At 41.5% G+C, this 27,048-nt stretch overlaps 3 protein-coding genes across 3 annotated transcripts; 1 reads left to right on the top strand and 2 right to left on the bottom strand.

Moving 5' to 3' along the window:
* Positions 1-8,180: 8,180 nt before the first annotated feature.
* On the bottom strand, positions 8,181-13,549 carry psmb5 (proteasome 20S subunit beta 5; the record flags this gene model as incomplete). The annotated part of the gene is made up of 3 exons (XM_008432988.2): positions 8,181-8,840; positions 11,714-12,020; positions 13,220-13,549. Coding segments are annotated over 3 exons (921 nt in total), but the record flags the coding sequence as incomplete, so codon positions are not given.
* A 760-nt stretch (positions 13,550-14,309) lies between these two features.
* psmb11a (proteasome 20S subunit beta 11a) lies at positions 14,310-15,595 on the bottom strand. The gene has a single exon (XM_008432987.2). It carries the CDS (start codon positions 15,369-15,371, stop codon positions 14,343-14,345), a length of 1,029 nt encoding a protein of 342 aa, XP_008431209.1. The 5' UTR covers positions 15,372-15,595; the 3' UTR covers positions 14,310-14,342.
* Positions 15,596-16,141: 546 nt separating this feature from the next.
* prmt5 (protein arginine methyltransferase 5) lies at positions 16,142-23,437 on the top strand. Its single transcript, XM_008432986.2, has 16 exons — positions 16,142-16,356; positions 16,650-16,768; positions 18,208-18,293; positions 18,439-18,573; positions 18,676-18,788; positions 18,878-18,927; positions 19,031-19,194; positions 19,282-19,443; positions 19,539-19,616; positions 20,275-20,333; positions 20,984-21,106; positions 21,181-21,356; positions 22,125-22,328; positions 22,460-22,570; positions 22,645-22,709; positions 22,786-23,437. Exons 1-16 carry the CDS (start codon positions 16,229-16,231, stop codon positions 22,936-22,938), a joined length of 1,926 nt encoding a protein of 641 aa, XP_008431208.2. The 5' UTR covers positions 16,142-16,228; the 3' UTR covers positions 22,939-23,437.
* The last annotated feature ends 3,611 nt before the right edge of the window (positions 23,438-27,048 follow it).

Raw genomic sequence — 27,048 nt, 5'->3', positions numbered from 1 at the left:
CTGAACCCTCAAGAGGTCATTACTCATTTCTGGTATTAGTCTAAGCTCCGGAAGAAAAAGTCATCAATTATTTTTTCCTCGCGAGTAATCCTGCCGCCGAAGCTGCGTGTCAATCACGTCAAAGTCTCTCGGAGGCCGCTTCACTCCGGTTCCGTCACATCCGGCGGAATCATTCATCAGCGGGCGCTCGTCCGCTTTGGACAGGCACCCTCTGTTATTACCTTCGCATCCAGGGCCCCCGGGCTGAGCCACAATTGTAGTCGATGGCAGGAAGCTGAAAGGGGTGAGCCAGAGTAACGAGCTCTGGGGAGGGTAATTAATTCCTTCATTTCCCCCCCTTTAGTTTTGGCTTGAAGAGATGAAGGTGGCACTGATTACAGCAAGATCAGGCTGGAGGAAGTCAGGCTGGAGGCGCCGGAAGTCATGATGCAGCGTGTGAAAAAGAGACGCTTGAATGTAGAGGTGAAAGAAAGCAGGAGTAAAATGAAGGGGCGATAGGGACCGTTTGAGTTTTTCAAAGTCTTCCTCTCAAAATTAAATTGATATTGTGAATCAGAGATATCTGAGGTGCTGATTGGGTTGGTAATTTATAAAACTAACTAAAAGTTTGACTATTATAATTCCACTCTTTGTACTTGGGCTATCTTCAGAAGTATTCATTTTAACGGTTATCAACAAGGTAAATATGTAGCAAATTGCTGAAAATGTGAAGGTAGCGAGCCCAAACATCTTTTTTTCAAACATGTAATACTCTACAAGGTGCTAACCTGAAGAATACTTTAAAATACTCCCTAGTAGAAACTGAGGTAGTCAACAATGAACTAAGCACATAATATTTTCTGAAATTAAGGCATTAGGTTCTTGCAAGACTTCATGTGCAAGGTGACTGTAGCATAAAGTTTTGAAGTGTTGCCTCTCCTCTACCTGTTGCTGCCCTCTGCTGGTCAGAAGTAGCCTTCGTTCAGCTAGCTTGATGGCTTTCCTAGCACACAAGACATTCAGCTACCTGGCAGCCTTTCCAGACCAGACGAACCAAGACGGCCATAATGTGGACACAAAGGGAGCTCCACTGAAAGTAACGTTGTTTTTAAACTTCCTATGGTAATCTGTCTGTTATAAGCAGCTAACTGAGTAAATAGCCCAACTAATGGTGCAGCTAATATTAGCCTGAGATATCCTTTAAAAATCAGAACCACAAAAAGGCCTACTGTTCTGAAAAATTATATTATGTTGACTTTACAAGCTGAAGCATTATTAGTAAAGTACTCGATATCAAATGTGGGGAATTTTTCCATTTAATATAAAAGCCAACATAAAAAACTCTAGTTGCAGAATGCGTCATCCAATGAACAGACTTATGGCTACTAGCAGCTAACGACAATGCATGTCTCCGATTTTTACGCTTTCAAACGCAAAACGAACAAGAGAAACGATTGCTTCCTGGAGGCATAGACTCTGTTGAAGTTTTAAATGTTAATGTGTGTAATGAACCATTTTGATGCTATAAAGCTTACTGGAAATTCAGTATTTGGCAGTGTGGCCTACGTAAACTCAACGGCTTCTGTCACTTCCTCTGCTACCACTGCTAAAACTACAGGCAGACTACATTTCCAAAGTAGCGCAGACAATCGGCGTCATCCTTCACGACTTCTCCTCCTGTTTGCTGATTGGCCCGGTCGCCAACACCAACGGTTCTGCTCCCATTACCAGAACTGAACTGCCAGTAAAACAGCAAGAAGCTGTGGGGGGGGAAACGCGCTGATACACAGAAAATAACACAATCTGCAATTTACTTTTCCCCGCCCCGGGGGAAATGGTCCTCGTGTTTTAAAGGACGAACTGCAGTACAAAAGAAAGAATAATAAAAAGCCAAGAGCCACATGGGAAAAAGTGGAGTGACCATGGCAGCCACCATCGCTCTTACTGCCATGTCTTTAGCTGTAGTCTCCCTGACCCTGTCTCTGTTTGCCTGGGAGCCAAGGCCTGGTACCGTTGACGATAAAACAAACAGACAGGCCCCATTTATACCGTCAGGTGTCATGACAAGGGATAAACAGCCAACTGCTTCGGGCCTCTTGAGGCGCGGTCTGCTGCTACGGTATAAGGCTGTAATCTTCTTCATCCTGACCATCACCCTCATGATCATCATCATCAAGAGCAGCAATAGAGGTGCTGGCAGAAGCTCTAAAGTGCCTGCTGGGAAACGGACAAGCACCGACTCAGTTTGGACAGAACTCAAGGGCTCCAATGTTTACTTTGCCGGCTTGTATTCTTCCATGTCACTGAATTAATCGAAAAAAGAAAAAAAAAAAAAAAGCGAAAAAGAAAAAGAATAGCAATTGCCAGAAACATTGCTGCAGAAGAAGGGGAAGGAAAAATGGAGGGGGGAGGTGGGCGTCTGGAGTTAAGACCGCCAAGGCAAGCACGCGATGGGAATGACAAGAGTGAGCCTGTCATCACAAGGGATGAAAAACAGCACCTCTCAGACGAGGCGAGGCAGCAGCTGCCTTTTGCGCCACAGAGGAAGGGGATGCACAGAGACCACAAACACAATTATCCTCGTGCCAGCTTTGCTGTTTGTCAAAATTGGCACGCATTTAAGGACTTGGGGGGTGCTGATTATATGACACCCGGAGAGCCCTCAGGCTGGACAAGGGGCCGCCAGCCGGGAGTCATTACCCAAGCCAAATAGACTTCTCGTTTGTTTATTCCAAGGGGATAAAGCATCAACAAGAATAAACAATGGCTGCGAGATACTCAATCAACAGATACTCGCACTCCTGTGGTGGGTGTTTTGTTGTCTGTTTGTTTTTTTTTTCCTCCAAGATCCAATTATAAAGTCCAAGCATCAAATCATGGCGAATAACACCTCATATTCAAGGTGTCCCTGAATCCAAAAAGAGGGTGTCAGAGTTTCATTATGACTGTTCAGATTTGATCAGCTGCTCGGGAGTGAAATCATTTATGACCACCTGACAGATGGCATAATGTGGGCACAGGGGTTATTTTCTGACAGTGTGTGAAAAATCATAGTCTTGGCACCTTTCAATGTCGCCAGCTGGTCTTTTTCATCGCGTTCAGTCAAAGTTTGAGCTAAAAAAAGCACCCAGCTCCTTCATTTTTTGTCATGCCTCGGCTGCATATCACCGTCTTACCCCGCCTCGGAAGTGTCAGGTTATTCTGAAAGCCATGGCGCCGATAACAGCAGCCGCTCCGAAAATACCTGGCGACAGACCCACCAGACGCGGTCGAGCGTCTACACTGGCACCGCACGGGCGTCTGCTGGTCGAGTGCCAAGGTCAGGCGTAAACACGAGAAGGAGCCGGCTGAGTCCAAACACGGCGAAGCACAAGGTACAGGTGAGAAGTGTTTCCCGTATGCGCAACAGGACAGGCCAAAAGGGCAGACAGGAACATGCCCACCAACACAAACAGGTTCTTGAACCCGAGGTGCAAAAATAAAAAGTCTGCTTGGGGACTGTGGACACCTAAGGTGACCCGAGCCACAGGTAGTGACGCTGTCATGTGCCTCACTCAAAAGACAAGTGGAAAATCCCTACTGCTAGAAAGACGGACAGACTCAGTGACTCACATAAACATGGGGCATTAAGAGCTGCATTTTAGAAAGGTTGTTTTTATGGCGTTTTGGTTAACATGTTCACGCACTCGGGTAAGATTCAGGACTATGCAAACGTTTAAAACCACCAGCTGTTTTCTTCAGAATTTCCTGTCCATCTATCCATCCATTCTCTACGCAACATTAGACAACCGATACAAGAGGGAAAACGCATCGCTAGAGGAGATTCCCAGACAACTCTGTCATGCACTCCACAATTCTGTGAGAATTGCACAAAAAAAGGCCTTGAGAAGTCCTGTTTAAAGTCAATTTGTGTATCAAGTACAGCAAACATAAAAAGGAAAGTGCTTTAGTTTGCTCAGACCAGCTTAACGTGGAAAATACTGGTAGAAAACTCAGCAAAAAACTTGAGACCAAGATAAAAATGTAAAATTATAATTCACAGATTCTCTACAACTAATCGGACAGAACTCAGTAACACCTTGGTGTGAAAAAGTATTCGTCCTCTTGCACATTTTTTCTTTCAAATGTACCCCCTGTATATGTGTCACCTTGTTGAATCTGTGCCATGAAGATCTAGTGCAGTGCTAGTATAAATTATTCATTTGCTCAGCTGGTTTACTGTTATTTTAGACAATTTTTTTTCTGGGTGTTTAAGATTTCCAAACGAAAATTCTTGGGATGAGTTGTATTAAGAGAGGAAAAATTATAAAACTTTAAAAACCTTTTGACTCGTTATATCCTCTCTATGCCTGGATTCAGAAAATGCTGTGCGCAAAGACTGAGATCACACACAGATGACAGCGTCACAATAATCAGCATACTATCACCAGAAAAGCACATCACAAAGCATCAGAAACCTCAGAGCACAAACAACACATGAATTTACCTGAGAAAAGGAAAAAAAAACAAAAGATGGAAACGACAAACAAGAAAGCAAGAACGTCCTCGGAGAAATTACAAAGAGCAAAATCTGATTTGTTACTCCTGTGTGGAAAGTTTTATCTTCTTTTCTTTAATTTATTCAAATAAGGCGTATCTTTGCTCATCCAAGAACCTGTCTCTGACCCTTTTTAAAGTTAGAAACTCCCTGCAATTTGTTCATAAGATCAAACACCAGTTTCTCCATTGTCTAAAGAGAGCTTCTCCGAACTCCTGCTGGTTTATGGCTTTCACAAATCAGTGTGAAATGCTGGAACTTCCTACTGATTGTTTCCCAGACAGACAAAGGGCAGATCAGAGATCTTGACAAACCATCTGCTTTAACTACAGGTAAAATAAAGGTAAATAGGCCAGAATAAGTTATAAATTTTAAAACTATAATTAGGCTATTTCAATCAAAACATGTTAAGTTTTAAAACTAGCTTATTTTAAATATATTTTCTTAACAGTTGCTTTCTAGATTCTTGTTGTGACTCTGTACAGAAACAACTTTGGGGAAAGAAGGGCAGGAGTAAATATTTTTTAATTGATTACTTGAACCATTTGAGAGCAATCATTCAGATACTCGGATAAAACCATAATGCTGGTGAATCAAAAAAAAAAAAGGCACCTCTCAAATGTGTCTCTCGTTTTTAAATTCCTCACACTTTCCATTCACAGCAAACCTGGATGTGGAACGGGGTTGGCAACCCTGATTTTTTTCCACTTTCGTAACATTGATGTAGAATCACAGTCGATCCGTGTCTTCGCTTGTTAGGCCGGCTACAGAGGACATTTAAGGGACAAGCATCCCTGCAACTCTGCAGCTGCTTAGCATATCTCCGAGGAACCCTACCTCTCCATCAGTGTGTGCTTCTATTGATGTTGCAGCTACCATCACTTCATTTACCCGGAGCAGCATCCCATACGAGATTTGCTCATTTCCATTTATCGAAATCCTATTTCTTTTCCATCTGCCAACTAGTCACCTGTGAAACTAGTTTTTAACCATGGTTTCAAAGTGCACTTGCTGCAGCCCTCCACCCAATTCCCTTTATTAGTGTTTACTACAAAGCATAAAAACCAGCGGAGTGGCGCCTACTTGCAACGGCGCTCGTTTTATTGTAAACACCATGACAGGGTGCCACAGAACGTTGCACAGAGAACGAGGGGGGGGGACAAAAAGCAAAAAAACTAAAGTGTGTCTAGGAGGAATTAAAGAATAAATTTCCTCTCCCCTCCCAATTAAAAGACGCGTTTGTGCAACGTGAGCAGAGGAAGGAAACATTATCAATGAAGGGAAGAAAACACACTGTTACAACTCAGGAGGCACAATTACTGGGGCTGGTGGTGTGCAATTAAATACTGCTATTTAGACAGAGCTACTCCCTGCTAATACATGCAGAACATATAGAGGAGACAAAACAGGCTTTGGCTGTACCTCCAAATCCCAACAGCTGGGGGAACAGATGACGGAAATGTAAACACAAACAGCGGTTTAAAAAGAAAAAAAAAATCAGCTTCATTAAAAGGAAGATGGGGTCTTTGGCATTGAATACAGCACTGATGAAAAAGTTCACATCATGGTTGATGTGCTCTATGCAAAGATGCATTTCAACAGTTTTTATTCCAGGGCGGAATGATTATATAACAACTTCAATAAATTTTCCAAAACTAGAACTGGGTGAAGACGTTTGGATTCATTTTGAAGTTTCTTTAATCTATCCGTGAATAAAGAAATACATAAACCCTGAAATAAACACACGTTAAGCCTTGTGTTCACATGGACTCCACCAGAGTCATCTTGACCATAATGTTTCATGCTAACCCACTTTGACCATTCTAAAACCAGTTTTGGTGTGTGTTGGCTCCCAGCATCCTGTTATGTTGATGATTCAAACATCAAACCAAAGCTATTCCATATGCAAGTACCCAAAAAGGCTCAAACCAAACAAAAACTGTTACATCACTATTGGATAAAGGTCCAAGGATTGAGAAACATCCCATAGCATGATACCTTTGCTACCATGTTTCACAGTGTATCATGGATTAAATTGAGTCTACAGAGTTAAAATCAATGTGTTCTTTGACAAATTAACCTTTTCAGCCGACATCGTTTTATTTGTGACTTCTTGCTAAAAGCCTGGTTTCACATATCTGTTGCTGTCCTTACAGGTAACTATAGATTCACCCTGGAGTCACTGACTGAGTTATTTTAGCTAAGCTCTCATCCTTTCAAATGGTAGTTTGCGGTTTTCCTTTTTCTGGTTTTGATCGCCAAGATCATTCACTCAGGCCATCAGTTTCTGCGCTTCTGTGTACATTTTCTACTCTCGCATCGGCTTTAATCAAAGCATGCTCCCCTAGAAACCATCCATTTGATTCAGGATTTCAGGGGGTGGACAATAACCAGCATGCCTAACAGTTGCTACATTTATGCTTAAATAAGAGTTACCTGGTTTTTCACAGAATGAATGAACTCACCTATGTAACTCCACGCTGCTATTTTAAACACAGTCCTTTTAATTAATGATTTAATTAAGGAACCAGCAGCCTGCATCCAAAAACTGCTGGTTTCTAATGAAACAACTGGTCAATTCGAGGCCATGTAGAAATGTAACTTCAAAAGCTTTGCTTTTAGATTCATTACTACGGGAAGCTATGAAATAACACTATATTTTGTCTCACTGACTTTGGGCATAGTTAGAGATCAGTGGTTTTAATTTAACTCACAAAACCTATAAGTGTGCTTAACAGTCAAAAATGAGCATTAAGCTCATTAGTTAGCTAACTAATGAGCTAACTAATTTAGCTAACTTAGCTAAGTTAGCTTCAAGCTAAACAAAATTAATATTGTCTGTCAACTAAATATTTAGAAAGCTAAATATTTAGCTTATTTAGTTCACTAAATACTTAGCTTGAAGCTATATATTTACCTTAAATAGCTATATACTATATATGCAGCTTCAACTAAATATCTAGCTTGAAGCTAAATATATAGAGCTTGAGGTCAATATATATACAAGATGACCTGAACTAGATATTCAGTTTGTAAACTGAATATCTATTTTGCTAGCTAAAAATTAGTTAAACATGGAACATTTATAAATCACTTAATAACATGGTGAAAATATGACATTGAAAATGTAATCCCCTTTTTTTCCCTCTTATGAAAGGCTAAATAATTAAAGTTGCTGTTAATTTTTCACCATGTACATGGCACGTACGGAACTCCATAAGTGTGTTCTGAAAACATTAGTAGATATTTTTATAATCTTGACTAATCTTACAAGTTTCAAATATTTGTGCAGATCATGAAAAATCTGCCTGGCTCTTCCCATGCACTGCACTAACAATTATAAATTTGTATTTACAATAACCACTAGGTAAAACCTATAAAACATGAGAAATAAACCAGGATAAGACAAGATGAAGCAAAAGTATTTTTTTTTATTCATTAGATTTTATCAATGTACTTTTTGAGTGTTTTAATCACGTTTCATTATTGAATTGTATTTTGCTATAACAATCTACCTTATACAATCCATCGAGGATTATATAAGAGATAAATCTGTGAAAATCCTACCAAAACGCTGATTGATCTGTGATCCACTGGTTTTTAATTGTTTTTAATCTGTACATCCTTTGACCCAAAGTTGAACAAAAACAGCACAGGCACGATCTTGAGAAAGAACACAAGCTTTATTGTAGAAGATATTTTAGTTTTCAAGGGTAGGATCTGAAATGAACGGTACACCAGGTGAGCACCACACTACTCCCACACCGAGTTAAGCTTGTATGAATCATCGGCGCCCTCTCTGCAGCCCCTCAAATTATCCCTCTGTACAAGGTGAGTGGAGCTTACTGGCATTGTTAACATGTACAATATGAAGCTAGCAACAAGTAACAGAAGTGATGAAAATGGAAGGTGATGAGTAACTGAGTCCTTTTTATTGTGTTAACCTTTCAGAACATTTTTAAAGATTGGGATTTAGAAAACTTTATTTTTTTTCCCCCCCGTCTCCAACCACTCCTCTCAACTTCCTTCTTCCCCATCGGTTACGCTTGCTCTTTGTACTGCTGGTGCAGCGTCAGCACGTCGGTCTGGGAGACCCGTGTCCAACCTTTGCTGTGGACGTGGTACAAGTTGACCTGCCCTCCGCTGTAGGCGTCACGGTACGTCGCCTGGTAGATGGCCCGGCGGCCCAGCTCGCAGGCCTCCTCCACGCTCAGGCTGTGCCGCAGGCCGCTGTCCATTACACCGTAGGCGTACATGGAGCCTGAGCCCACCGCAAACAGGTCGCCGCACACCCGATTGCCCTCCGAGTCGACGTAGTACAGCCCTAAAGAGAGAGGGCAAAAAGGTAGGTCGGGAAGGTGAGGAGGTGGCGTCGCGGGAGTTGCTTCTCCCGATACAGGTGTTGCTAAAATGATGTAGCACAAACCACACAAGTCTGTAAACGCACCACACACACACATACACATCCTCCAGAGAGAAAATAAGAGCAGCTGCAACCCCTCCAAGTGAAGCGAGGGCTGGCAGATATGAACAGCTGCATCCTCTTCAAGTAAAATGAAGCCGGCCGCGGAACCTGCTGACGAGGCACGGCCCCATAACGCCGTCTGCCCAAAGGCCCCCTTCTCTGGTTCTTATTGATTCTCTGCAAACAGGCCAAAAATTAACTATCGACCCATAACCTGAGCTGTCCAGGTAACTGCGGCTCACGCCTCATCGTGGTGGACGAGAAAATGAAAAAAAAACAACACTACAGCGTGCTCACATCCCGTGGATATCAGACGGGCACATTCGCAGCCGTCTACACGGAGCTTGGGGCCGTGAGCTCGTCAACCTGCCCTGCCGTAAGCCCTCGAGCGACTCAACTTCCGCAACGCTTCGACGGACATGTGAGGGACAGTTTGCTCCACGCCACGCGTCACGGACACATGCGCAACATTTTGTTCTGAGCCGTGACACACGTTCCCCATGGGCCCGGCTCCAGAGTGACGAGCACCAGCCTGCGAGTTCGCCCACGAGCGGTGAAAAGAAGCCAGCCTGCGAAAAGGCATGGATTTTTTCTTTTTTTTTCCTCAGAACGCTTTCACAGAGCTGAAACCTGTGAAAACCAATCCGGGAACGCATGCAGATCAAACCCGCTCGCTGATTCTCAGCTTAACTAGTGACAGTCTATTAAAGCTCGAGAGCCACTTGCTTTTCAGGGCGTTAAAAAAAAGGAAAGAAGAAAGAAAGAAAAAGAATCTTAGTATTGGTTTCAGCTGGCAAATTGCAGCTTCCTGAGCCTGTCGTTAGATTGCCATGATAATCATCCAGCGCCTGCGTGCGCACGGGGGTAATTTGCCATTCCAAGACCTGCCTGTTCCACTTGGAAACTGCGAGGGACTCGTTAAAAACATAATAGGCAGGGAAAGGGAGCTGTAAAGGCGGCCCTCTTTCGTCGAGTGGCATGCTTGATGGAAGGGGTAGTGGGGAGGGTTGAGGACTCTTTAAGAGGTCCAAGTATAGAAACGGTATATGAGCGCACACCTGGGGCCTTTGTGGAGCCAATGTGGCTTTGCTTCATAGTCTCTGCCCCCTCAGACTCTGACTCAGCCGCCGTACGTGCTCGCGACAGAAATGGCGAGTGGAGGCAGCGGAAACGCAGTCCGGACGGTGAGGCCGCGCCAGCCGACGGAGACTTCTTCTACTTTATCAACCGGCTGACAGGTGCTTAAGGAGTCCCTTTTTAAGCAGCAGGCTGTGCAGCTGGCTGGAATAACAGCATTTAGATGTAGGTGATGAGCGCAGCTCAGTGCGTGGACGACTGCCATCCACTGGGTCGGTCCTTGAATTCGTTTAAAAAGTGAGTAGGGACCAAAAAAAAAAAAAAAACCAAGTCGTTACATCACCATCTTGGGAGCGGCGGTAAAAACCCATCTGCCACACGGGTCGTCTGACGAGGCTTCCGATCACACGGTACCCTTCTTTTCCCTAATGAGGCCCGATTATTCATATGCGACCCTATTACAAGCCTGTCCTGTCCTTGAAAGGAGTCTGTACGTTACGCCGTCACTTTTTTTTCCCTCCGTTGAAATAAAAGCCGTTAACTGTACGCTGATTACAAAGTGTCATAATATGTAATTTATTACACGGAGCCGCGTTTGTCAGGCTCCTTAGCGTGGCTTTTATTCCATTTATTTTGCATGCAGCTTAAGACACTTCATCTGAGGGGAATAAAGTGCACTTGACGTGGTTGTAGTCGCTTTAATGAGCTTCCTTACCTTATAGTGATTGATTTAATTTCCCTGACATTTACCTCTCCACTCAGTCACGAAGGCGCTGAGAGCAGACATATTTACATTGCTTGACCTGTTGAACTCATAACAGGATCCTTGTTTCCTCAATTGATTGCTGGGGATTAGGCGTGTGTCCGGCGCGTTTGCCGGCGTCAGCCTGAAGCCGTACAAGATAAAGCTGGCATTGATCGCCCATTCCATGTCGTGGCATTTATACGCGTGACCCGGATTGTCCGAGCAGAGACCCCCGCCGCCCATCATCCGGCGGCGCTCTCACTAGCCCACAGTCCCGGGATTATTGATTTCCCATTACTGTGTCACTGTGGTGGCCTCTTTAAACACACCTTCTGATGTAGAGCCTTGCAGCGTGTGGCATCCAAAATGCATAGCGTGACATTATCAACAAGGGGAGAGGAAAAGAGGCGCTGCAGCACCATCTACTGGTTAGGTAAAGGAACTGCACATTTTTAAACCCCCTGAGAAAAATGCTTCCCATCTACAGCCATGCCAACACAGTCGTGCATAAATACAAAGGGACAAAAAATTACGTATGGTTTTCTTTTTTTTTCAAAATAAAAATAAAAAACAACTAAAGTGTGACATGCATTTGTTTTTAGCTCCCTGAAAAAATACTTTGCACAACTTTTTATGCAACTCCCAAGTATTCTTGGGTAAATCTCCACCCGGTTTGCAGAGTCTACACCAGCGGTCCACTACCTTTTCCTATTTAAGAAGCCACTTTTGCTCCCGCTGCTATAAAATAAAACTTGCTTTGAGCTGCAAACAATAACTTTAAAAAGATGCACTTTAAATAATATTTTATTATAAAAGGCAAAGAAAATTAAACTAAAATCTACTTCTAGTAATTTTATTACTATTTTCTTTTTTTTAAAAAGCACATGTTCAATGCACTTGTTGCGCTTACCAGGTCCTCTCTTGTCCCAGCCGCACACCATGGTGCCCATGCTGAGTCCCATGCCTTTGTACTGGTACACCATGTTGGCCAGCAGCTTCGAGGCGGCCGCCACAGAGATGCGCTCTTTGTTGCGCAGCTCGTAGATGCGGCACTGGCGGGCGAGCAGGCGCTCCCAGAAGCTGCAGTCTGCGGCGCCTCCGGCCATGGTCCCCAGGAGGTAAGGGTTGATCTCGATCACCTTCTTCACCGTCTGCGAGGCGATGTAGGAGCCCGCCGTGGCCCGAGAGTCCACCGCCACGATAACGCCATGCTGGAACTGAAGGATAACAAGGGGAGAAGACCGGTGTTATGCTCCATTCGGTAACTAATCAGGTGTTGTAACACAGGAATCAACAAAATACAAATGTAGGTATGGCAACATTGCTTAAACAATTATTGTGAAAACAAAACAGGTAAATATCAGGTATCAGGTAAATGTAAAACATGGTCTCTGTAATTTTCAGATACTAATCTTCAATCTATTTATGTTTACTAATAAAGTCAAACAAAGAAGCATTTTCAAAACTATATCATTTCTAATCTCTATTTTTCAGAATAACGGGGAAAAAAATAAAATATATTGATGCTATTCATCTACTTTCATAGTACAACTGTCAGAAAAACTGCAAACTACAATTTTTATTATTTTTAAGGAGAGAAAATGATCCAACTCCCCATGGGTGTAATCCATCTTCTGCTTTGACAAAAGATGGATTACTTTATGTTTTTGTCTACATAAAAACGTCAAATTACAAGAGTTCGGAACCTGTCCTGAGTTTGAAGCAAAGTTTTACAATAACAGAACTCCATTCATTTCAGAATGCTGACTGGTGCCAAGAACCTGTATTTTCTTGCAAGAAATGAATCTTTATCTACAAGATTATATAATAGTGTTTAATTTTTATTTATCTATTATATTTAGTTATCCATTTTAATTTATTTATTATTTGGATTGCAGCCACCTATACAGAATGATGACAAGTCCTCTTGACATTATTTATTTATTTTTAAGAAGAAACATGTCACATATCTGTCATAGCAGAATAACAACACAGGTCAGAGATTTGAGACATTCACTGTCTGCTTTCTTATTGCCAAAGACAACAAACACCACAGGGTGAGAGACCCAACTATGGAGCTCTAGTTTATTTGAAGATGTTATTAAAAATTCCAATATGGGAACAAAAAGATGTACAGATTAATGTCTACTCGTAGAGGTAAAAAGGTTGGTAAAGTTACGTATGGAACTAACGGTGTTCTGTTTTGATAATATTCAGCAGTGAGCCAGTCCGTTTCTCTGCCATGAGAAAGCAGTTTTTAGCCGAGCTAGCGGCGCCCAGCTAACGTTTGGGTCATTGTCTGATATGAACCGTTGCGTTTGATTTAAAACAAATATAAATGTTCATTAGAAAATATATCCAATTAGTATGACTTTAGTGAAAACGTCTAGCGACGACAAACAATAACTGCACTTACTTTAAACGCTAATGTGGTTGTTCCGTGCAGAAACTCTATTTTTCTCTCAACGCCATCTTCATCCCCAGCGAGCAGCGAGTTCTTAACGCAAAAACTGAGACTTTCCCCCGGTCCAGCTTCGGATTCTCCTTCGTTCTGTCCGGAACCGCAGCCGAAAGCGAATGGCTGCCGATAATCAGACGAAAAATCCGGACAATCACTACTTAACACACTAGCAAGAGCCATCTTTGAAAGAGTGCGATGAGCAAGCAACTTCCGGCAAGAGCAGGAAGACTTATTCTTCAAGGCTGCAAAAATTACACAGCGCCCCCGTGTGGTGAATAACTGAAAAAGTCAAAAATATGTCATGGCCAAACAAAGCAAAACAAAGCGAGACTTTTGAAGCTTATTTTGTGTAGACTGACTTCCAAATAATTTAATGGCTTGTTGAAGGACGTGCCCAAAAAGCACCAACCTTACCAGAACTTGAGGGAAGATTTCCAAAACGGCTTGAACTTTTGGTTATTGTTTTTGAACATTCCCTGAAGTTTACTTGGAGGAACATCCTCAAAAGGTTATATATTTTCTAACCTTCAGAGAACATGGAGGGCATGTTACCAGGAGGTTCTCTCCATTAATAGTGTGACATTTAGGAATTGACATGTTCTCTACAAGTTCAAAGAAGAATATGTTTAATTCACAATGTTATCGAGAAGGTTAAATTAGTTATGCATCCTTTAAAGAACTTTGAGGGAAATTCCATAAAGAGTCTTTGAACAATACATGCAACTTTCACAATGTTCCAACGATGTTAAGAGGACAATCCCCAAAAGGTAAATTAAAGTTGTTTTGAACTCTTTCTAGAAAATCGGTAATGTTCTATAGTGGTTCATTGAAGTATATCTACAACTTTGATTATGTTACCTCTAGAATACCCTTACAATGGGCTCCATAAAGATTCCTTGAATGTTAGCTACCATTTTCCTGTTGTAACATTTAGGGAATGTCCCTTAAAGGTTGGATAAACATTATAAGTTTCATGAAGTACCCTTAAAAACTAGAAGAGGTTTACCACAACTACTTTTTGATCAGCCTAGGTGCATAATTTTCATCTCCAAAGCCCAGCACAGTTCCCTTGTTTGCTCTAACTGCTTTCTATTGTATCTCTCTTTTTCTTTTCTCTTCTGCGCTTGGACCTCCTCTCCAACTCTCTGTAATATTCTTCTTTCAGGTCCTCCCTTGGTCTTTGGATCCAACCCTTGGCATCGATGTGAAAAAGATCCACATTGTTTCCAGAGTAGGCATCCCTATGAGTGGCTCTGAAAACAGCTTCTCTTGCCAAGGAGATGGCTTCTTCTTTACTCAAACTCCAACTCAGACCCCCATCCAGGACTCCGTAAGCATAAGGAGACCCTGATCCAACAGAGATGATATCTCCTTGCAGTCGGGCGCCATCGCTGCACACGTAGATAACCCGTGGGCCACTGTTTGGGGATAGCGGATCTGCTGCTGAAGTGTTGCTGACACTGCCTGAAGAGCTCACATCAGTCACAAAAGATTGGTTGCCAAAGTTGTGAACAAGCCCAGTGCTCCCTCCTTCCTTTTCCCAACCGCACAGAGTGAGTGCCACACACACATCAGTCCCTTTAAATGGATGCAACATACAGGAAAGAAGCTTGGCAGAAGCTCTTATGGAGAGTCGACGCTTATGCCGCAGTTCATACAGTCTGATCTCTCTGATCAGGATGCGCTCCCAAAGCATGCAGTCTGCACCGCTGCCTGAGGAGGTGACCACTAAATGGGAGTGAATAGGGGTGATCTTGTGTACAGCCGGACATGCGACAAGGCCACCCGCGCTGGCACGTGTGTCTGCTGCTGCAATTACACCACCTTGGAAAATAAAACCCAAGGTTGTTGTTCCATGAGACAGAGGGAAAGGCCTTTGCACGGTCAGCACATGGTTTGGCGGTCCGAAACGAGACGTGCGTCTGCTGATAAATGGAGTGGCTTGTGGGAAAGGTGGCATGTAAATGTGCTGTGGATCCCCCCAGTTTGTTTGAGATTTCTTCAGTCTTTCCAACTCAAGGTTGTGATAATCTGTCTCCAAAGCTGGAAAAGGAAACAGCTGCTGCGCAGGCTTGTCTTTGAAGCAACAAATATCTTCCAGAGCCATATTAGTGTTAAAAAAAAGAAAAGCTATAAATAGCTGGGTTGATCACATAATCTGTAGATCCTTTCAGTTAACGTAGAAGATTGGTAGTCCATAAGAAAACCAAGCAATAATCAGACAAAGCCATATGTTTTCCAATCACAGCTAGGGTTCTGATGAAGAATCATTCCCACGAAGTCCACTTTTTCATCTGCTCCTAAGAGTGCCCTTTTATCCTTTTATAGCTCTAACAAATGTTGCAGCTTGCACTGCATACACGCACAAACATATCTGTAAGCAATGTTTCACTCTTCTTGCTGTGAATTTGATATGCAGCGAAGCCTCTTTCTGCAAAGCTTTCATTCTGAGAAGAGAGTGTGAATGTGTAGATGTGTGTATGGGTGAGTGGGTGAGTGGGTTATCTAGTTATGAAACAGTTACACTTTTTATTTTGCTGTCATTCAGCAGATAAAAGCTTTGATTTTTATTTTTGGTTTTGCTCTTTTTGTACTATTATGATTAACTTTTCGTGTATTAAGACTAAAAATATAAAGAACTTTTTAAAATCATAATTCTATATTAGGATATTGTTAAATAGTTAATTTAGAGTTTTTCCCTTGACATTTATCAAAAACGTTTTTCATATGTATGGTTTCATTAATTAATTCATTTTATTTTATTTTTATTTTATTTATGTCACCGAATTAATGGAAATGGGGAAAAAAAAAATCTTGGCACTGGATAATTATCGCGGTAATTTACGGGATATGCAACTGGCCTCCATGAGGAGCCATTTTGGCTCTGAATGCCTCCACATTCGGAACCTTTCCACGTCTTTTTGGATCCAAAATGGCGCCAGTTTCCCCGAACGACGGAGCAAGATGGTCCCCCCTTTCAGTCGGATAGAAGCCATGGCGTCCGTCAGTACGGGGAGCAGAGTGTCCTGTGGGAGAGATTTGAATTGCGTGCCAGAGATAGCTGACACGTTAGCTGCGGTCGCCAAACTCGGGTGAGGAGAGTGTTTGACTCTGCATGTCAGTTTTCAGCCGTAATAATACGTCTCGTGCTTGTTGTTTTTTGTGTGAGAGCGGGATGCTGGCTAAGCTAGCCGGCGAGTTCTCAGCACGTGCCCTCATCACAACGATGTTTGATGACTCTGAAGTGTTTGTAGCAGCAGCGTGGGGTGTTGTGTTCAATATTTCCTCGCCTTTTTAAAACGTATTCTAGGAAGTGCCTTTCACTTTTCTCCGTGCTTCTATTTTAAGTATGTCGGTGTTATTTAAGGTTCATTTTCCTCCACAGGTTTGACTTCCTGTGCATGCCCCTGTTCCATCCGAGGTTCAAGAGAGAGTCTGAGTTGGAGCCCGCCAAGTCCAGACCCGGGGCCCTGACCCGTTCAGACCTGCTGCTTTGTGGAAGAGGTTAGTCTGTATACCACAGCAAAGCTAGGAGATGTGCTTTCTTCATTTACAGTTAATATATAATTGGCCATTTTCTTACTCTAGGGAATTCCTCACATTTCTTATTTAAAGCTCTTTTTCAAAGAACTTTATAGTATGTATTTCATGTTGACTAATACTTGTAGTACTGTTAATATTAGATCATGTAAAACAGCTTAACATTAGTCATGAACAGGAAAATGTTCACTATACAGATGTCCAGCAAAACTAAACCCATCAAAGTATCTAATTTTATGACCTAGTTATGCTCAAACTGAGTTAAACATGAATTCTAGCAACTATTTTCTATTTAACTTTTGGATAAAAATCTCTTGTTTGCCCTAAAACCTAACCTAATATCAATAATTGATATTTCTAAATCTAATTAAAAAGTCACTCATACTCTTAAAAAAATTTTTATTTACATCTGTTGTTTCTCAACAAGAAGGTAAATGCAGAATAATTAATTTTCATTAATCTTGTAGGTCAAGGAACACAAATACTGTGATCATAAATCAGAGAGTCTGATACCTTCGTGTGATATTTCTGTGTTTCGATGAATAATGAAGCCAAATACATCCCAGTTTTCTATCAAAGTGGCGATAGTGTTAGTAGATAGTGTCTGTTAATACGCACTGTACACGTACATTCTCCATGACACGTTAGTGACCCGTTAAAGCTTGACCCGTTCGTGTGACGTTGTATCAGAAACCAAATCTATAAAGTTGTTCTTCCATCTGCACTTTCCTTGGTCTACACTTTGTGTTCTTGCCACTCACAGGAATCTAAATATTTAAATTCCCAGTTTTGTCTTGCTAATTTCCTTTTTTTTTTTTTTTTTTTTCAGCATAATTTGCCAGAACAACAAAATTTTGCTGGACAATGAATTGTCCCAGAAGTTATTGCGACAAATGATAACATTGTTGTTTTGAGTAACAGTCATTGCACGATAATGCAAGAACACATTCCCGAAGATTAAAACACTTTAAATTCTAACAGACATTTAACACTGAAACTGGAAGACATGACAAATATCCAAAACAAAACAAGAGAAACCAGAAGTAAAATGAATTATAAAGTCTCTGTGAAGAAAACTGTGTTTCAAAATAAGGGCTAGTTGAGGCCAATTTAGCAGACTGAAGACTTTTGTCATCCAGTTTTTGGTAGAAAAAGAGAGAGGAAAACGATGATGCGATTAATTGATTTGTTGTTTACTTCGACAGGCCCAAGCATTGTGTTTTTTTTATTTTTAATTGTGTTTGTAAAAGTTGAAAATGACCAAATAAATAAATTAGACTATCTAGAATTAGAGAGCCACTGATAATTTAACATTTAGCACAAAAGTTAATGCAGATAAAACTGGGGTGACCTGGCATGTTTTTTTTTTAACAATAAGTTGGCTATTCTCTGTCTTTTTGTAGACTGGAATACTCTGATTGTTGGAAAGCTCTCCCAATGGGTTGACGCGGATTCAGAATTAGAGACGGAACGGAGGAACTCGGAAGCTGTACGTTCCTCAGTCTGAACATTTCTCACTTCCTTTGCACGCTGTGAGGCTGGCAGTTCCTTTGTCTCGTCAGAGCTCCTCTCTGTTTGCATCTGTCGTCACTTTCTCCTCTCATCTTTTTTTGTTTTTCCGCACTTCTCTCCAGGCTCTCGCACAGGAACTGAACTTCTCAGCCTACCTGGGTCTGCCTGTCTTCATGATCCCTTTGAAGGGCCCCAATAATGCCAATCTAGCCCGAATGCTGCTAAACCACATCCACACTGGACACCACACCTCAAACGTGAGACACGGCATCGGGGCATCCGGCGGAAGCCTGTAATTGGATTTGATGCATCCGTGCTGCAGTCCTGGCTTAAACCCAGCTTCTCTTTCTGTTCGTTAGTTCTGGATCCGTGTCCCGTTGGTGGCCCCAGAAGACATGCGGGATGACCTGATCGAGAATGAACCCACCGCTTGCTTAGACGAGACGAGCGCGGACGAGAAAACCTGGAGCTGGTTAGTTTTATATTGCTTCCTCATCAGCAGGAGCGCTGAATCAAATAAAAACTGCGGCTCAGTTTCTTTATCAATCTTTGTTTTGTCAGGTGGCACTCATTCAGAACCCTCTGTGATTACAACAAGAGGATCTGTCTCGGTGAGAGAACTCGCTGCCAGGGAGCAAATTAAAGCATTACAAGTAATTCAGACCCTATTTCTTTTCCCCCTACTGAGAATGTGCTCGTTTTCTATTCCTGCAGCGATTGAAGTGGGAGCAGACATGCCGTCAGACGCTGTAATCGATAAGTGGCTCGGAGASCCGATCAAAGCAGCCGTGCTTCCCACTAGCATCTTCCTCACCAATAAGAAAGGCTTCCCTGTTTTGTCTAAAGCCCATCAGAGGATAATCTTCCGGCTTTTTAAGGTCCGACATCAAAGCTCCCCGCGGTTTGGTTGAGTATCCAAATTTCAAAGGTTCCTTTTTAACAAAAACACACACTTGCCTTTCCAGTTGGAGGCTCAATTTATCTTCACAGGCGCCAGTCGGCACACTGAGAAGGACTTCAGGTCCTACCTGCAATACCTGGAATACCTCAACCAGAACAGGCCTGCGCCCAACGCCTATGAGCTGTTTGCCAAAGGCTACGAAGACTATCTGCAGTCACCTCTACAGGTCAACACCTCCACTCTGTCCTCACTTTTTTTTTTCTTTAATCAGCTTTTTGACTCGTAGCTAAATTGATTTCTTGCTTTTTGTCCTTCATTTAGCCCCTCATGGACAACCTGGAGTCTCAGACATATGAAGTATTTGAGAAGGATCCCATTAAATATTCTCAGTACCAACAGGTGAGCCAGTGGACCAATGTTGTTTTGTACTTTTAAGGAGGATGTGGGCATTTATCATAGTTTATTTATTGTGAAAAATTCTTGTCATGACAAGAATTTTGATTTATTTTCTCGATAAATTGCAGTTGTCGATGGTAATCGGAATAAAAAAATTAACAGTGATTGGAAATATTTTTTTACATTTTCTCCACTCCTTGTTCCATGAGAACATCAATAAATATTGGTAAATTTGAAAACATAATTAAAAGCAGTCACAGAGTGCATTTAGTGATATGAATCATAAGTATATTGTAAATGGAAATATTTTTCAAGAATGATGTTTGACTGCTGTGCCATGCAATCACAGTCACAGGTTGGCTGCACATCCTTACGTTCATGTATCTAACGTTGAGGCCTTCAAACACCTTAAACTCATACAAAAAAAAAAAGTAAGTTAGACTTAAATATGTTGATCACAGGTCTTGAATCTTGTCTTGACAGGACAACATGTTTATATATTCCATGTAGTTGTGTTTTTCCGTGAGGCTTTTTTTTTAAATGTGCATGGTGAGAAAGGGAAAACATTTGTTGACATTAAACTGAATCTAAATAACGCTTGTATCTAAAATATTTTTTGTGCATAATGCACATTTGTCTAACAGTCTTAATTTTCTTTCAGGCTGTATATAAATGTCTTTTGGACAGAGTACCAGAGGAGCAGAAAGACACTAATGTTCAGTAAGTAAAATGTTCTTATATTTGTATGAAATTACAATTGGGACTCTTAATTGAGCTGGGCAATGATTTGTAGCTCAGTCAATGCTCGCCTCTACCCTTCATTACCTTCATCCTGTAATAGTCTTGGTTAAAAATATAAATGCAGGGAGGCATTATGTTAGAAATTCACTGGAGTTCAATGGATTTCATGTGATGGAACAAGAGAAAATAACCGGATACACATTCATACAATAAATATCAGTCAGAATCTGCATCTTTCAATAGCAATAAGGTACACTTAGCTGAATTATTCATCTGAAACAACACCAGGCTTATTGTAAACATCACTGGTTCTGGAGAAAAGTGTTTTAAAAAATCTGTCAGCATTATCAGAAATGTCAGTCCGACTATTTTCTCCACTTTTTGTTCCAAGACAGAATCAATGAAGATCAGTAAATTTGAACATTCGGATTAAATGCAGTTACTATGTGCAGTTTATGTCACACTTAAATTTTAAGTGGCGTCCTGAAGAGGCCTGTTTCAAATGGGCATGTTTTTCAAGAACAGAATAGGATTTTTTCCCCCTCATTTTTAACATTATCACAATAGTACCACACTTTAAGGTGTATGAAGCACCTGAAGTGTCTGATAAATTTCTTTTGTCGGTTTAGGGTGTTGATGGTGTTGGGTGCAGGAAGGGGTCCTCTGGTCAATGCATCCCTGCGCGCTGCCAGACAGGCAGACCGAAAGCTGAGAATATATGCTGTTGAGAAAAACCCCAATGCTGTAATCACGTGAGTAGAGCTGCTTCATTTCTGGAACGTTTAAAGGACTTAACTGTTTAATTTAAAGAGCTTCTTTTGTTCAGATTAGAGAACTGGCGCTTCGAGGAGTGGGGCGACCAGGTGACCGTGGTGTCATGTGACATGCGGGAGTGGGAAGCACCAGAGAAAGCCGATATCATCGTGAGCGAGCTGCTGGGCTCGTTCGGCGACAACGAGCTCTCCCCCGAGTGCTTGGATGGAGCACAGCACTTTCTCAAAGGTACTACAAACCTCCACGTCTCTCCAGGATATGCAAGAACTGGATGCCTGCGCATCCTTAAAATGTCCTAAATTAATTTTTTTTAAAACAAGTTGGTTTTAAATACGTTAATCACAGGTATTACATTTTGTCATGGCAGGGCTGTTTAGTGTCGTACATTCAATGTAATTTGTTTTACCGCTGGATTTTTCCATCAGGCAACAATTTGAGTCGCCTGTAGACATCCAAATGACATTCTACCTCTAACTAGCTGCTATAGCCTTGATAGCTAGCTGGCTTTTTTGTGCATATCATGGTTAAGTTCAAATTTATCACCAGTTCACCAGATGACATCCAACTCATAATTTTTTTTCATGAGCCACTGATGCTAACTTGCATAATGCTACATTTATTCTGTCAGAAAGCTTAGCGTTACAGGGGTTAAGACTGTAGCGAGCCGTGTCCAAGGTGATGAGCAAAAGCTGCTACCAAAAGCCACAAACAGATTCCAGAAATGTCACAGTTTTGACATGGCAGTGGCAAAAGATCCCCAGAAAAGAAGCCAGCGCTGCTACTCCCACTAATCTAATCAACATTTGGTGCGACACAAACTCTGATATTGAAGGTTTACTGGTTTTAGAACATGTTGGACAAGCTTCAGTCTTACCAGGTCTTAGTCTTAAAATAATAAATTTGAGTGGGTGAAACCCTGAAGAAGCATTTGTCTCGCTTCATTACCTTCACCGCTTGCTTGCGTCGTGTATCATTTTTCTTTCCTCTTCGATGCAGACGATGGAGTCAGCATCCCCTGTTCCTACACGTCCTACCTGGCTCCCCTGTCTTCCTCCAAGCTGTACAACGAAGTCCGAGGATGCCGGGAACGCGACAAGGACCCAGAGTGTCATTTTGAGACGCCATACGTTGTGCGACTCCATAACTTCCACCAGCTAGCGGAACCTAAACCCTGCTTTACTTTTACACACCCCACAAAAGGTTGACCCTTGTATAACATTTCAAAATATACAAGCTTGTTGTATTTTAGCTTACCTTGTACCTGCTGCAGACTGTAGAATATTATCACAAGACATTATTAAAATGAATTAATCCTTTTTTTTGTCTGTCAGACATGAACAATAACCGGTACCAGTGTCTTCGCTTCTCTGTGGATTGCAACTCTGTGCTCCATGGCTTTGCAGGCTACTTTGAAACCACTCTCTACAAAGATGTCACACTTAGTAAGTTAGAGTGAAGAAGAAGTAGTAATGGTCGGCAATTGATGCGGTTTAATTCATGAACTCGTTTGTTGCAGGTATAAAACCAGACACGCATTCACCTGGAATGTTCTCCTGGTTTCCCATCCTGTTCCCCCTCAAAGTAAGTCCAAGTTCCACACGGGTCAAAATGTAAAAGTGCGATTTAAGGAGTAAACATCCTTTCCTTTTTCTGACAGCAACCCATCTCTATATCCCGAGACGACGACATCGCTGTGCGATTCTGGCGCTGCAACAATGGGAAGAAGGTTTGGTACGAATGGGCCGTGACAGAACCCTCCTGCTCTGCCATCCACAACCCAGCCGGCCGCTCCTACACCATCGGCCTGTGAACATGAAGAGTCAGCACACCTGTCAGACATCCACTTGTTTGTTGTCGTTTTGTTTTGTTTTTTAAGTAAGACTTTATGGTTGTTTGAGCCTCTTTTTATAAATCCACGGTTAAAACTTGGACTTGTGATGTCCCACGTTGAGTCTGTAGATAAATAACAATAAATGAGTCGATTCTCGCAGATCGGCCGTCGTCCGTAAACACAACCCGTTGTCCCCATAAGCTCACTGAGGGACGACGCCATCCACTTTTAGCAACCCTCATTAGTCCCAACTGTTCAGGTTATCATCCGTGCAGTTACAAACAGTTCCTGTGCACATGTACATTCAATCCAACTGGACATATGCCTTATCATACACATTCCACATGATCCATAAAATGTCAGAATAATGTCCATACACTCTTCAGTAGTGTGGGGGGGAAAGTTACTGTTTTCTGCTCACCTGTTATACGTCCCTATGTTGTTTGAACATTTTCAATAAAAAATACACTGTACTGTTCTCAGTTTGCAGTTATTTCAGTATGGCTTGTAACTGGAACATCGTCAGCTTTTGATAAGAAAAATATGCTTTCAACAGACGAAATACGGTTCAAAAAGAAAAATACAGGAGGAAACTTGTAGCAGGAGAGGCAGGCTTTGGAGGAGAAAAAGACCCTGCTGGCTGCAAAAAAGGATTTAAAGTACATGGATAAACAGCTGAACAAGACAATGATATATTTAGAGGAAGTAAGCATTGAACTGGAAGAGAAAGATAAAGAATGAGTTAAAGAAAAAGGTGAAAGACGCCGAAGAAAGCAAGAAGGTGCAGTCAATGCCTGGAGAAGGAAGTCAAAAGCCTGGAGTTGGGGGGGGGGAGTGTGTCCTCGACCTCCATCATCATCTTCATCATCTGTCTCCTTCTCCATCTTTATCTCCTTCAACTTCGTCTCTCTTATTCTTCCATTCCTTCACACCCCTCAGCTCTTCTTCCCAGGCCACCTTTTGATTTTCCTTTGTCTCAAAATCCAATAAAAACTGCCCTTCCTCGGTGATATCATTTGTTCTCTATAAACCTTTACTTTAGCCACAACAATCTGTCTTTCCCTGAACATTATGAGTATGCAAAGCCATCTGCGAGTAGGGATTTTTTAAATTTTTTTTTTACTTCCKATACCAATAAAAGTATGAGCCAATATCGAATCGATACAAAAAATTCAGTTCATTTATGTTTTCTTAAACATAAATGTACTGAATTACAAAATTATTTGAGAACGCCATACTTAAATGAACTACAGTCATTTAAGTATCGAGTCATTTAAGTAAACACGTTCCCAACCTACAGTGAATGACTTCCAGACGTCCCCAAGGGCCCTAACGTTACGTCGGTGGAGTTAGTTTCAGATTTCCACTCATGCCCGAACTACACACAAAGCGAGAATAAGTGTTTCCTCTAAGTACACTAATCCCCCATCAGCCAGATGATTGGCTGCTGCTAAACCTCACCAATCGGGGCCCTTAATTATGCCTGAACTTGATGAACCGATTAACTGAAAGCGAGGAGTTCTCAATTAATATTTCCTCTTGTCTTTATGATCCTGTAGTTGGGGGTTAAAAATGTGAAGTGAAGCACTGTGCTGAAAGATGAGTGGCTATATTCTTCATTGCTAAATATGCACACAAAATGTCCTTTATTTAAGCTCCTCAGTGTTATGAAGGTAGAAATGCTGATTCAGCTGCTTGGGGGAAAAAAAAAAAAAAAGAAAGAAAGAAGCTGAAGTCAGTGAGTGTCCTTCTGTTTTATCCACTGCTGCTTGGCTGCCTCCTTCATTTCTGGGCTTTAATGTGCAATTTGGGGTCTGTTTCAAGGCTCGGCTCTTGAGTCTCTTGGTGTAAATGAGTCCAGTCCTCAGGGTGTTACATCATTAGCTATTGGCACCAAAAACGCATAAATACTCATGTTCTCAGCAGATTTGAAAATGGACTGAGAATAATATTTATCCTTCTGCATTTAACACCCATGTGAGCCTCGTTACAGGGGTTTTGGTCAGCTGTTTGTGTTTGTGGTCTCATAATTACACAAACTGTGTGTGTTTTTTTCCAACCGTTCCCTCGGCTGATAAGTGGACACAACACACAAGCACCATCTGGCTCCTCTCTCAGGACTTAATGGCTTTTGGTGCTGCCTCTCGGGCTGTTTTTTCTTTTCTTTTCTTTTTTTTTTTTGCGCTACACCTCATCGGCTTTGGCCACGATTCATGTCACACACCACATAAAAATCGACTTCTCTTTATTTGTGTCATGTGGCTATCCTGTGTTTTCCAAAAAGCTATTTTGCTCCCTCTTTAGGGAGTTCCAGGTGTAAAAAAATAAAAAAAAAAATAAAAAAATAAGAAAAAAACTAAAATGTATTACATAATAAAAAAAAAATGCAAATGTAACTTCATTTTCAAAACATTTTGCAATAAAACATGATTAATATGATGTTTTCCTTGAGAAATGAGTGCTACTTTTGAAGAAAATCACTTTTTCTAGAAAACATTAAGTTGCAGAACTGCGTTGGCATGCATGATGTCTATGTTTTTTATCATATTTGGTAAGAGTCCAGAACTGTCTGTAAACCCAGCTGCCGTGAACCTTCTTACTTATTACGTCCCACCTGGTGCTGCGCTCAACCATCAAGGCAACAAGCTTGTTAGAAGCCGTGCAGAAATTGTGGCGCCTATCTGAATACTATCAGAATTTTAGTGTTGCAAATTAGCATGTATTGGTAATCCCACTATGTTGAATAATAAGAATATTAATCTCACTACAGGGCACTCATATTCAACCAGTGGGTGCCGGTTTGTTACGTGTCCAAGCCGCACTCGGGTGCTTTTTCCCCTCAACTTCTTCTTTCCTCTTTCTTTTCATTGATTTGTATTTCCTTTTAAGTTACTTTTGATTTCAGACATATAACAAAATATAATGAACTTGATAATGGAGAGCAGAAGTTGTAAAAAATAAAATAAAATCATAAATTGTGCTTTTTAAGCCTCCACCTGCAACTGTAAAAATGTATAAATGGTTTCAGTTCCCGGGCTGCCCTGGCTCCTTCTTGAAGTGTCTGTGTGTTGTCAGACACAGTGCAGTGAAACTGGAATTAGGCTGCCTCCTTCCCCTCATCAATGTTTTATCCACCGCCTGAAGAGCCTGAGCACCAGAGGGTGGAGCTCGGCCACAATAAGTGATCAAATTACGGAAGTCGTGCACAGGTATGATAAGCTGAGGTGGGTCAAGACGGCTGTTAAGAATAAAAGAGAGCTGTTGGTTTTTACTTTCAAAATAAAAGCCCGAATGTGGCGATTCTTGTCAAAACACCGCTTTTATTTCTTAGGAGTTTGATGCACATATGATGGCAACATCATAAGGCAACACCACAACTCTTAAAGCCACATATCTACATAATCTGAAGGGGGAGAAAGTTTGTAGGACATTGACAGAAGTTATATGCGTGATGCATTTTATAAAGTTTTCTTTGTTTTTGCATACAATGTTGAACATTTTACAAAATATTTAACGTTCTACTATTGCCGTTGCCTTATTGTTTAGGAACAAAAAGGAGCCTCACAACAGAGGCCTGTATTTTATGAATTTACATTGCCAGGTTTCACCAAATACAAAGTTTTTACAAAGTACAATCTACATAAAAACTGCTCATTCTTGCTGATCCTGTGTTTTATTACAGCATAGCAGGTGCAAGAATCAAATTATACTGCCAGCATTACTGAGCACTAAGACAACTTTTGACTGATCTTGATTTTGATTGTGAATAATTTTAGATGCATTTTAGTTGCAGGTGGTTCAACTTCACTTATGACACTCAAGACAACCTGGAGGTCATGATGTAAACTGTCAACAAAGGTTAATGGTGACTCAAACAGTGATGATGATAGTTGTTGTTGTTTTTTAGGCAGAACACTTACTTGTTCATACCTATTTACATTCCTGTTTGAATGTGCTTGGTTTCTGTGAATACCTACCACTTGAATGAACACACGTCTCATTCTGCTTGTTTCATTTAATATGCCAGTGTGAGGGCATCCCAATAGTCTGAACTCATACTCCTTAAACCAACCTGAACATTTTTTCTCT

Source organism: Poecilia reticulata, linkage group LG17, assembly GCF_000633615.1.
Source record: "Poecilia reticulata strain Guanapo linkage group LG17, Guppy_female_1.0+MT, whole genome shotgun sequence".
Lineage (NCBI taxonomy): Eukaryota > Metazoa > Chordata > Actinopteri > Cyprinodontiformes > Poeciliidae > Poecilia > Poecilia reticulata.
This window is presented reverse-complemented; position numbering and strand designations above follow the sequence as displayed.

What these genes read in the sequence shown, in the direction of transcription:
- psmb11a (XM_008432987.2), bottom strand. Translation starts at nt 15,371, where the DNA reads ATGGCTCTGGAAGATATTTGTTGCTTCAAAGACAAGCCTGCGCAGCAG.